This window comes from Bison bison, unplaced genomic scaffold, assembly GCF_000754665.1.
Source record: "Bison bison bison isolate TAMUID 2011002044 unplaced genomic scaffold, Bison_UMD1.0 scf7180017864487, whole genome shotgun sequence".
Taxonomy (NCBI): Eukaryota; Metazoa; Chordata; class Mammalia; order Artiodactyla; family Bovidae; genus Bison; species Bison bison.
This window is the reverse complement of record NW_011495047.1, coordinates 10,993,557-11,005,293: the sequence shown is the minus strand read 5'-3', so window position 1 is coordinate 11,005,293 and position 11,737 is coordinate 10,993,557. Positions and strand designations below refer to the sequence as shown.

Genomic DNA, 11,737 nt, shown 5'->3' with positions numbered 1-11,737 from the left:
GAGCAGCGGAGGCGAGGGCCTCAGCAATCAAGAAAATGAAACCTTATTTTCCTCTGACTTCATCTTCTATAAGCACACACTCACAGTCCCTGCCTGACCTCAGGGCTTAGAACCAGCATACGGCAGGGGCCACCCCACACACAGCACTTGCCACTTGCTGGACATTTCCTTCTTATCTCTTCCCCAGGTCCAGCCTGTAAGGTAGGTTACCGTCTTCATCGGAAGGCTTAGGATGGACTTTAAAAGTTGCCCGAGATACACTACTGTAACAGCAGTATACAGGTGCAGCTGAGATCCCCACAAGGGCACATCATGCTTCAGAGACTGCATTTTGAACCACCTTCATTCATTCAGCAAACACCAGGGAGCACCAGCCGTGTGCCAGGCACTCTCCTAGGTGCTCGAAACACAGCTATGAACAGAATTCACCCAGATCCCTGAGAGCTTTCATGCTAGTTAATAAGAAGACAAAAACTAACCAAACAACATAACGTGGTAGAGTAGGGTCACCACATCTTTTCTGTCGGAAAGACCAAAGAGTAAATATTTTCAGCTTTGCCAGCCACATGGTCTTTGCGGCAATGCCTCAGCTCTGCAACATGCTGCTGCTAAGTCACTCCAGTCGTGTCCGACTCTGTGCGACCCCATAGACGGCAGCCCACCAGGCTCCCCCATCCCTAGGATTCTCCAGGCAAGAACACTGGAGTGGGTTGCCATTTCCTTCTCCAACGCATGAAAGTAAAAAGTGAAAGTGAAGTCGCTCAGTCGTGTCTGACTGGTAGCGACCCCATGGACTGCAGCCCACCAGGCTCCTCCGTCCATGGGATATTCCAGGCAAGAGTACTGGACGTGGGAGATATGTAAACGAGTAGGTGTGGTTACGTCACAATAAAACTTTATTAATGGACGGTGAATTTAAAATGTCATATAATTTTCACGTGCCACAGAGGTTATTCTTTTGATTTTCTTTTTCAATCACATTTAGAAACAGAGAAACTATTCTTAGCTTACAAGGCTACACGCAGGCCGGTGGTGGCCCTGGACTATATCTTGCCAACTCCTGGGAGACAAAATAGCTGGGGGCGTGTATGTGGGGAGGGACTTTAGGTCAAGGAGGCCTCCCCTAAGGAGATGATACCGGGGCAGGGCCCTGAACGAGGCAGGCTGGCAGCCCTCTGCTCCTAGCGAGGGCAATGGCACGTGGAAAGGCCTGGTGGCGTGAATGCTGGGGAGGATGGGGGTGGAGCGGCAGGAGAGAGGTCTCTGCGGATGATGGAACCAGATCACGTGGGCCTCCAAGCCTGGGGGAGGACTTTAGTCTAAATCTGACGTCAAACCACTGTGCTCTGGCACTTACTAGCTTTGTGACCTTGGGCGAGTTCTCCAACTTCTCTGTGCCTCATTTCTTAACAAAAATGAGAATAACGATGGTGCCTGTTTTCAGAGGGTGGCAGGACTCTTTGAACATAACATCCCAAGGGAGTGTTGGCTTCTGATATTTGTACTCAAGTCAAGCTGGATGGAGCAGGACCTGGGAGAGGTGGTGATAACTCTGGTCAACTCACCCACGATGTCCACCACGTCCGGCCGGATGAGCGGCTCCCCACCCGTGAGCCGGATCTTGTCCACGCCTTCTTTCACAAAGAGCCGGGCCAGGGTCAGGATTTCCTCTGTGGTCAGCAGGTCAGCCTTGGGGGTCAGAGGGACCCCCTCCTCAGGCATGCAGTATTGACCTGAGGGAAGGGAGGGGATGTGGAGGAAGGAAGTGACCGCAGCGGTCAGACCGGGAGGCCTCCAGTCCCCAACTCGCCCACCATGCTGTAAGTTTCTCTGGAACCCCAACCCAGCTAGGAGGAGAGACCCGGCCAAGTCTGAGGTGGCACAAACCCTAGGCCAGATTCTCTCTGAGGCTCACCTTCCTCTTCTATAAAATTTAACACCCCTCCCCATCTGGCCGTGATGTCCCTCAGTGGGTTAAAGATGAGAAATGAGCGGCCAGGGCAGCCTGGCTGGGGGCAGGGGCAGGCCGAGACTGCCTCCTCTGTGAGGGGCCGCTGGGCGGGGTCTGCGCAGAAGGCCAGGGCCCTGGGCCCACCCCTCCTGCCATCATTCAGTCCCTTCACCGCATCTGGTTGTGACAAGCAGTGAGCCCCACCTCTGTGTGTCCTGAGGTGCAGGAGGCCAGGAGGTGCTCCCTGCCCTGGGCAAAGCCACTCTCCTCTGTGGCAACACGTGTTCTCACACCCAGGCTACAGTCCTTCAGGTCACCAAACACCAGTCCCATTTCACAGACCGGAAGACTGAGGTACCGCCTGTCCAGGGCAAGGCAGCAAAAGAGGACAACGAGGCGAGCCCTGGCTGGTGAGTGGGGCACCATTTCCTCCCTTCAGTTCCCGTGGGACAGGTTCAACAGCACTAGTGGCCAGGACCTGCCAGGGAGTGGGGCGGATTAGGGAAGGGTCTAGAATTGGTCTTTCAAGATGGAACAGATTAGGCAAGAACATCAGAACATCAGTACTGCACGGGGTAAGTATTGTTAGGTTGAACATTTACTACACAGACATGTATTTATTGGGCCATGAAGTAAACACATTTCTCACCGTGAGTTAGAGTGAGAGGAAGGGAGGAAGAGAGGAAAGATGGAAGAAAGGCAAGACAGACAGACGCGCACACTGTGGAAGTCCCTCCAGCAGTGGACCCGCCCAGAGCTCTCTGTACGATGTTATGCAATGTTATGCAATGAGGACCGTGTACCAGCCTGGCCCCAGACGACCTGTCTCATGAAACTGGAGTGTTTTGTTATACCCGGCAGTGCTGGCTGTGGGTACCAGCCTGTTTCACCTGTTTACAGTGCCCGGCGGGCCCCATGCCATGTCCTGCACTGTGCAGACCTTGGGGAATTAGGAGGGAGGGAGGAAGAGTCCCGAGCCCGTGGTAGGTCCCGGGTCAGCCTCGACCTTGAATCCAACAGCAATTCTGTTCTCCAGCCTGATTCCAAGGAGAACCCAGCTCCCAGGATCACAAAACTAACTCTTGATCCCCACCTTGCCCCTGAACCCCACTTGACAAGCAAGGAAGAAGGCTGGGTGGAGTTTTCTAAAAAGAGGAATGGGGAGGATTCCTGGACCGGGGGCGATTGCAGGGGTCACTGCAGCAGAGGGACCGGTGCCCAGAGAGGGCCCGGGGGGTGACTTACATCTGAGGTTGCACCTCTCGGTGAGGGAGATCCGCAGATAGCTGTGGCGCCGGCCGAAGCTGTCGGTGAGGAAGGCGGAGAAGGGGGCGGCGTGCTCCCCCAGGAACGGCCTCGGCCTGGACAGCACCTGCAGTGGGGTGGGAGGGACCACGGGCTGGGGGCAGGTGCGGGGAGAACCCACCTCCGGGACACGACCCCCACCCCCGTCAACCACCCACGCCCTCCCTCTGACACCCGCACACACTGCCTCTCCATCCATATGTGGGCTCCACGGTTGTGGGGGTCTGGAAGTCTCCCCTCATTCACAGGATGAGAGACAGGTCTAGAAGGAAGGACCTGCCCCTCCAAGCCCCATACTCAGCCCTGAGGGTAGGAGCCTCTGCTGGGGTGCATCTGCCTGGGCATCAGGGCAGGGCAAAGGGCACTAGACCCCACCCAGCCCCCACCTCCTCCCTGTCACGCCTCCCTCAAAGGACGCCCATCCAGGAACAGCCATCCCTAGCATCTTTTGGACAGGTCACCAGGAGAGCATGTGCCTCTTGGCACCCAAGAAACACGTCCAGAAACGAGGAGGAAGGAGCAGGCAGCTAGGAGGGCCAGTGGCCTGGAACATGGAACCACTTCTCCAACTCAGGCTTCCCCTTCCTTACCTTGAAAGTGAAAGTCGCTCAGTCGGGTCTGACTCTTTGCGACCCCATGGACTATACAGTCCAAGGAATTCTCCAGGCCAGAATACTGGAGTGGGTAGCCTTTCCCTTCTCCAGGGTATCTTCCCAACCTAGAGATCAAACCCAGGTCTCCCACATTGCAGGCAGATTCTTTACCAGCTGAGCCACAAGGGAAGCCCTCCTTACCTGGAGCTCAAAGCGATTACTCCTTGTGGCAGATGGGGTCACACAAGCTGCCTCCCCACTGCCCAGGGGGACCCAACAGACTACACCCGCAGGAGAAGCTGGGGGCCGTAGCCAGCCAGGGTGGGTACACCTACGACGGGGGGCTCCCCTCCTGTAGAAGGCCTAGGGTAAGGACAGTACAAACAGGGGGACCCACAGAGGGAATGAGGACACCAGCCCCCAGGAAGGGATGGCCACCATGCTAACCCCATGCCCAGATTATGTCCGTCCTTACCCTTCACCCACCCACTGCCAGAAGAAAGGATTAAGGACCCGCACTTTGGGGTATAATGGGGAGGGGATTGCTGGAGCCTTCTCACAAGGCGCAAACGCATCCTGGGGGAGAGAAAGGAAGCATCCAGCCTCCGTCCCCCTTTCCCAAGTCTGAGATCATCTGCTCTCTCTCCCCCCGTCCCTTTAGAGCAGGGGTCCGCAAAGTCCAGGCTGTGGACTGGTACCTCCTATAAGATCAGTGGCAGCATTAGATTAGAAATAAAGTGCACGGGAAATGTAATGCACTTGAGTCATCCTGAAACCATCCCCCCAACCCCAGCCCTAGTCTGTGGAAAACTGTCTTCCAAGAAATTGGTCCCTGGTGGCAAAAAGGTTGGGGACCCCTGCTTTAGAGCACAACCCTGGGTCATGACCGATGTTGATGATAACTGCCCCACAGAAATAACATCTGCAAGGCATCTTGAGGTTTCCAAAGAACGTTCCCTGCTCCATCCCCACACCTGAAAGGATTATTATAACCAGTGCTCGGATGGCGCCCACGAACACCCCTGGTGGAACCAGGACTCAAATCCCGGTCTTCTAAATTCTGTAGTCTTTCCCCTACTTGCATAGGGTGTGTCCAAGAAGGTACACAGGATGGAATATAGGGCAGGGAGAAGTCATTTCTCTAGAGTCTTTAGAACAAAGGAATCATGACCGTGGTGGTGGCCATCTGTGAGGTCTACAGATAGAGCTCTGGACTGGGGGCAAGAACCCCTGGTTTCCGGGCTCTGTGTACCCTGACAGACTGGCAAAGTTCTCTGACTCCTCTTGGTCTGCTCTCCCAGCTATAAAACAAGGACAGTTGTGGGCTAAAAGTGTCCTGCTGTAAAAGAGGGGTTAGCCAGGATGCTGGCAGAGAAACACCCCAGATTATCACCATCTTATAACCTAATAAAGCAGGCCTCTGGAATGGATAAAGAAGATGTGGTACTTATACCCAATGGAAGATGATTCAGCCATAAAAAAGAACAAATAATGCCATTTGTAGCAACATGGAGAGACCTAGAGACTGTCATACTGAGTGAAGTCAGACAGAGAAGGAAAAATACCGTATCAATTCCATGTGGAATCCAAAAAAAAAAAAGGTACAAATGAACTTACTTACAAAATAGGAAAAAAAGTTACAGATGTAGAAAAGGATCTTATGGTTGCCAAGGGAGAAAGGGAGAAATTGGAAGACTTATAAAGGGGGACTGACATACACACACTTGTGTGCTGAGTGCTCAGTTGCTAAGTCATGTCTGACTCTTTTCGATTCCATGGACTGTAGCCTGCCAGGCTCCTCTCTCTGTCCATGGGGTTTTCCAGGCAAGAATGCACAATCGAGCTGCCATTTCCTTCCTCGGGGGATCTTCCTGATCCAGGGATCCAACTCGCATCTTCTGCATCAGCAGGCGGATTCTTTTACCACAGAGCCACCGGGAAGCCTGTACACACACTGCTAATAAAGACCTACTGTATAGCATAGGGAACTCCACTCGGTACTCTGGCATGGCCTATACGGGAAAAGAATCTACAAAAGAGTGGATGTAGGTCTAAGTAACTCACTTTGCTGTGCAGCACATTGTAAATCAACTATATTCCAATAAAAAAATTTAAAAAAATGTTTAAAAAAGAAAGAAAGCAGGTCTCTGGGTCTCCTGCAGTCCAGGAAAGAGAAACATTTACTTCAGGGACCTCCCCAGCCCTGGCTGCATGTTAGAACCATCTGGGGAGAAGACAATGGCACCTCACTCCAGTACTCTTGCCTGGAGGGTCCCATGAATAGAGGAGCCTGATAGGCTGCAGTCCATGGGGTCGCTAAGAGTCAGACATGACTGAGCGACTTCACTTTCACTTTTCACACATTGGAGGAGGAAATGGCAACCCACTCCAGTGTTCTTGCCTGGAGAATCCCAGGGACGGGGGAGCCTGGTGGGCTGCCATCTATGGGGTCGCACGGAGTCGGACACGACTGAAGTGACTTAGCAGCAGCAGCAGGGGAGTTGAAGAACATTCCCATGGAGACCAGTTGAATTCAGATCCCCAGGTGCTTGCCTTTTTCATCTCTCGGTGCGATTCTAATGTACAGCCAAGGTCAAGGGCCAGATTGACTCAAGAGGCAGAAGGGGTGAGAGAGAGAGAGAGCAGGGGGTGCTTCAGGCTTTTCCTGGGTCCGTAAAACTGACCTCACTCTGCTCACTCCAGGACCGGTTTCTCAATCATCTAAGAAACTCTTCCCATGGTCCAGGGACCAGAAAGTAGCCGTCACTTCCCTGAATTGCAGTCTGAAATAATCACAAGAGTGCTCCCTCCTCCCTCCCCACTCACCCACTGCCTTTCCACTTCCCCACTTCCCCCATGCCCTTGGGGGTGGGGCAGGGACACACCACAGAATCAAGAGTCCCACCCCCACTGGCCACCAGAGTCCAGGAGCCCAGATACCCTGGAATCCACAGCTATTCACAACTGAGTAACTGGTTAATCACTCCAGGGCCCCTCCTCCCACTCGCCAAGATGCCCTCCTCACCCTAATCTGAACACCCTGGGGGAGGCGGCTGGGTGAGGGAGGAACCCAAATGAAACCCCGAATGGGAGTCAGTGAGAAGACAGAGGCTCATGACTCAGCAGAAACCGGAGAGCAGATGTGGAATGGAGCAACCCAGCACGGAATTAGGCCCTCTGTTCTGGCCAAGGGTGGGGCAGGCCTGATTTCATTTTTGAAACCAAGAGTCACCTTCTCTACATTCATTCAGATCATACAGCCAGTACCTGAGGCAGCCTCCTAAACACACACAAAACACATCTCTCGTCTCCCTCTCCCTGCCAGGACTGCAAACTCATCACTTGGATATTAACACGCCTCATCCCTGCCTCCTCTCTCCTCCAACACTGCATGTCCTACTTTCATTCTTCCCTTTTTTTTTTTCCCCTTTTCCTTTAAACCCCCTGGGAGGGAAAAAAATATTAGCACCAGTCAAAGGAGATTGGAATCCAGGAGGAATTACCGGGCAGATTAGACAGTGAAGCCTCTTGCCCAGGAGAAGCTACGACATGTCACAAGCAGAGCACCCTTGGCTTCACAGACTCCCCAGGCCCCGCCTGGGGTGGGAAGTCTTCCTGCCTGACTCAGCGTTCCCGAGTCATAGCAGGTGTCGAAACACCTGTGTCAATGGACAGACAAGCAGATCCCCAATTCAGAGAGAAAGGCAGTGTGTGTGAAACCCAGTTACACTGGGGTAGCCATTCATTTCTAGGCTGGTCTCTACTGTCAAAATGCTTTAGCCCCACGGAGGGCCAAGAGGGAAAGGGTAAATGTATACATACAGCTAATTCACTTTGTTGTACAACATCGTAAAGCAACAATGTGTGTGTTAGTTGCTTGGTCATGTCCAACTCTTTGTGACCCCATGGACTGTAGCCTGCCAGGCTCCTCTGTCTACGGGATTCTCCAGGCAAGAATACTGGAGTGGGTTGCCATGCCCCTCTCCAAATTTAAAAAAAAAAATGGTTTAGCCTCTAACAGTGACTCTTAACTCTTGTTACACATAAAAATAACCTGAAGAACTTCTTAGCAGTACTGAGACCAGAGCCCCAGACCAAAGATTCTGTCTCAGCTGCTCTGAGTTGGGGCCCTGGCTTTGTTTGTAGTGTTCCTATTCTTCTCTGCAGCCCAGGTTGAGAACCACTGGCCCAGCCACACCAGAATTCGGTGCCATGTTAATCCGGGGGATTGCAGTTCTGAGTATTGGCTTTGGAGGCGGGTAAACCTGAACGACAGGCCTGGTTACCTACTACTCTTTCAGCTTTAGCTTCCTCGTCCATAAAGTATGGACAATAATCCTACCTAAGTCAACCAGAGGAGCTCCTGGCACACAGTAGGGGTTCAGGAAGAGACTGCTCCCATTCACTTCATCTAACTCCTACTCAGAAATATCCAGTCACCATATATCCATGGAGGGGCACTAGTTGTATACACTAGGACTAGTTTTCCCACTCATGTCAGCTTCCCTAGTCTTGCAAAGCCCTACTTAATGGCAGAGGGCCCAAGGCTGGGGTTTCCAGACCTGCCCTCACACCACTCGAAGCAGGACAAGTGGAGTCTGAGCCACCCAGGGACCATGGACACCAGTGCAATTAACTGGGCACAAGGCAGCCAACCATATGCTACTGGTTACACCTCGTCTCCTACCAGTGCAGACTAGGTGAGGTGGGGAAGGGTAGTAGGAAGGAGTCAGTTTAGGGAGGGACCTGCCCTCCAAGTGCCTTCCCTGGTATCCATTAACATCGGGCCTTTGGTTTGACTGATAAAGGCCAACCTCCAAATTGCTCTGCAGTGTAGATACCAGAGGAGCTGGGGGACAAAGAGACAGGCCAAACCCAAATAGCACTGGCCCATTTACACCCTCTTTGGGACGAGCTATACCCAGGGATGTCCAAAATTCATCTCTATTAAGTGAGGGGACCTGGGCAAAGTGCCCAGCCCCGGGCCTTGACCTCCACTCTCCCTCCAGCCCCATCCTAAGTCTGAGGTCTTCACACATGTAAGGATAGTCATATGTCACTGAAACACAGCCCTCTGAGGAGCTGGGCAGGTTGGATGTTCAGACAGCCCTCCTGAAAAGTCTGCTTTCCTCCCAAGGGTGACTGCCCCAGGCCTGGCCCGGCCATCCTCCTCATATACGCAGTCCCTCCCTGCAGAAACCTCTCCGACACGTGCTCTTCCCGGCCCCCCGAATAACTAGGTGCTGCTGGCACAGAGTCAGCCTCTCCCCTGGACCAAGGCAGCACTCCTGGGACCTGAGGCCAGCCCCACGTCACCCCAACGAAGCCTGCCTGGAGCCTGAGATGAAGAAAAAGGGCTGTAGCGCTTGCAACTGTGGGAAGCCCTCTGTCCTGACTGTGCCAACCAGGCTGGCAGGGAGCTCCGTCTCCCCTACCTACCTCCCCGTGTACCCACTCACCTCCCCTGTCCACTTGGAGAGCCACCTCAAGTGGACGCAGCCCAAGGCCCCCTTCCACCAGCCTCGCAGCCAGCTCCCTCCCCACACCTCACTTCGCTCTCCCGCCAACACGCTGACGAACAGACAAGCCCACACCCTGACAAACGGACAACACCTCCTGGCTTCCCCTTGTCTCTCCCAGCACCTCCCATCCCAAACCAGACCTCCAGGGCACTCCAGGGCACGGTGGTGTGGGGAAAAGGCCCCCTGCTGGAAGGGAAGGGAGGACGGGGATTCCAGGAGCCCCCACCCTTGCTCCCACCAACTGGCAAGCTCAGCGGATGGGCAGAACACAGCTGTCTCCAAGACTCGCTCACCTCTGAGACTCTCCGAAGGACATTCTATGCCCTCCCTCAACTGCGTACAGATGGGCTGGCCACCCCCTGGTCTTGAAGACATGAAAAGAGGGGAAGCCGCAGGCCCAGGAGCCGCATCACACTGGGGGCGCAGCAAGTGTGAAAGCTTGGGGCGTCCTGTCCAGCGCTCTGTCGTGTGCTACCTCACCGGGTCTGTTTCAAACGGCCCCAAATATCTGCTGATGCCACCGACGGCAGAGCACCAGGTAAGCACCATACCTAGAAACACAGGGGAGCAACCCATCTGCGGAGGATAACCCTGCTGGGAGACGTCCAGGGTTGGGGCGGGGGGACTTATGGGACACAGCATGTGACAATGGTGGCAAGGATAATTAAGACAAACCTGAGATACTCATGCACAGCATGTACATGGGCCAGACTTTTCAAGTGTGTATATATATATATATTACATTAATTCCTTTAATCTCTATAATCACCCTAAGAAGTAGACACTGTTATTCCCAGTTCACAGAGAAGACTGAGGCACTGAGCGGTGAAGGGACTTGCTGACATTCACACACCTCGTAAGCGGCAGGGCTGGGATTAAAATTGAGGCATTCTGCTCAAGTCCACCTTCCTACCTGCTAATGATACCTCCGCCCTCACAGTGTAAAGGAAAGGGCAGGAGTGGCCTCCCTCATCCTCCCTGAAGACAAGAAGCCGGAGCACAGGTGCGAGAGTTTGCGCTCCAGCTCACTTACTTTACAGCTCAGGGGGGTCCAGGGAAGTTCACTTCCATGGGCTCCCTCACCTGAAGATACAAACTCTACTCACCTCAGGTGGTTTACTGTGAGGCCTCAGTGAGACCATAAATGAAGCCGCTTAGCACAGGCTGAAAAGTACAAAGTAAGTTAGGGGCTCGGGGTGGGGAGAAGAAACTTCCCCTTTTCCTAAATTCTTTAAAGATCTCTCAGCCATCTTGGTTTTCCCATTTTCCCCTCCATGACGTTCAGAGTTCAAGAATTTGGACACACTTCTTCACCTCCCAGCAATGCGAATTACTTATCCAAGGATCCTGAGGGTGAGGAGGGAGGTCAGAATTGGGGAAAGCAATTTAGCCTGAGACCCTCCTCCTGACTGAGCAACAGCAGGTGCTCAATCTGTTCACCTGCTGAGCCCCTGAACCTGAAGTCCTGCGCCAGGTGGTGGGAAAGGAATGACCAAATGGACCCAGAAAAGGTTTCACCAAATAAAGAGAGATGCTTCTCCCAAAATGATACCCTGACAAGATGGGCAAAACAAATTGAAAACCTGTCACACCAAAAATCCCTCTGAGAGATGCTGTTAAGGACTCGGGGCGGGGGGCGCTATCCTAACCCTAAAGAGAAAGCAGATTCCCAAACCTGCAAGAGCCCAGGTTCTGGGCTCCACTCTGCTCCAGAATCAGGCTGAACCCTCCTAAGGGAAATGAAGATGAAACACAAACAGCCAGTGAAGGACGGGTCACACAGCCAGGTGACTACAAAGTGACATTTTTAGTCAGTGTCACATTATGAAGTAGGTGTCACAAAAGCACCTGATCACACAGATAACCTACCCCAGGGGTACAGTGAGGAAACTGTTTAAGGAAGAAGCTGTTTAAGGGTGTGAGGCAGGACTGAGAGGGGTGCTAATAACATTGCACTGGTCCCAGAGTCCTGCCCGCCTGCTCCCCCATCTCTGGGAGTCACTTAGACCTGGAAGGAGGTTGCCTGGCCGGGTGGGCAGGGAAGCTTTTGAGTCAGACCCCAGGGAGCACCCCCACCCCGCCACCCCCAGCTGGGATTCCAGGTGGGACTGGGCGGTCGATCTAGAGAACATCTTTCCACACCTCTCCTTGTGCGCCTAATTAAGCGCCGAGGGGGGTCCCTCCCAGGAGCGGACACCACTTTCAGAAGCAGCTGCCGCGGAGGGGCCGGGGTGCTTCTGGGCAGCTAGCTGCCTGGCCACTGCCTCCCCCAGGAAAAGTGTGGATGCGAACGGGCTCACCTCCACGACAGGCTCCCCAGGGCATGGCTGCGTCACCGGAGCCCCCGAGCTGCAGCTCCGGACACC

The 11,737-nt window shown here is 53.7% G+C and overlaps 1 protein-coding gene across 1 annotated transcript in view; it reads right to left on the bottom strand.

Annotated features, from left to right (window-relative positions):
* The window catches only part of MOCS1 (molybdenum cofactor synthesis 1), a gene marked incomplete at its 5' end in the record, with an annotated part of 35,185 nt that extends 23,448 nt beyond the window's left edge, over positions 1-11,737 (bottom strand). Inside the window, 3 exons of the mRNA XM_010863257.1 lie at positions 1,566-1,733; positions 3,197-3,323; positions 11,672-11,737. Coding sequence (XP_010861559.1) covers positions 1,566-1,733; positions 3,197-3,323; positions 11,672-11,737 — 361 coding nt within the window. The remainder of the gene's footprint in view (positions 1-1,565; positions 1,734-3,196; positions 3,324-11,671) is intronic.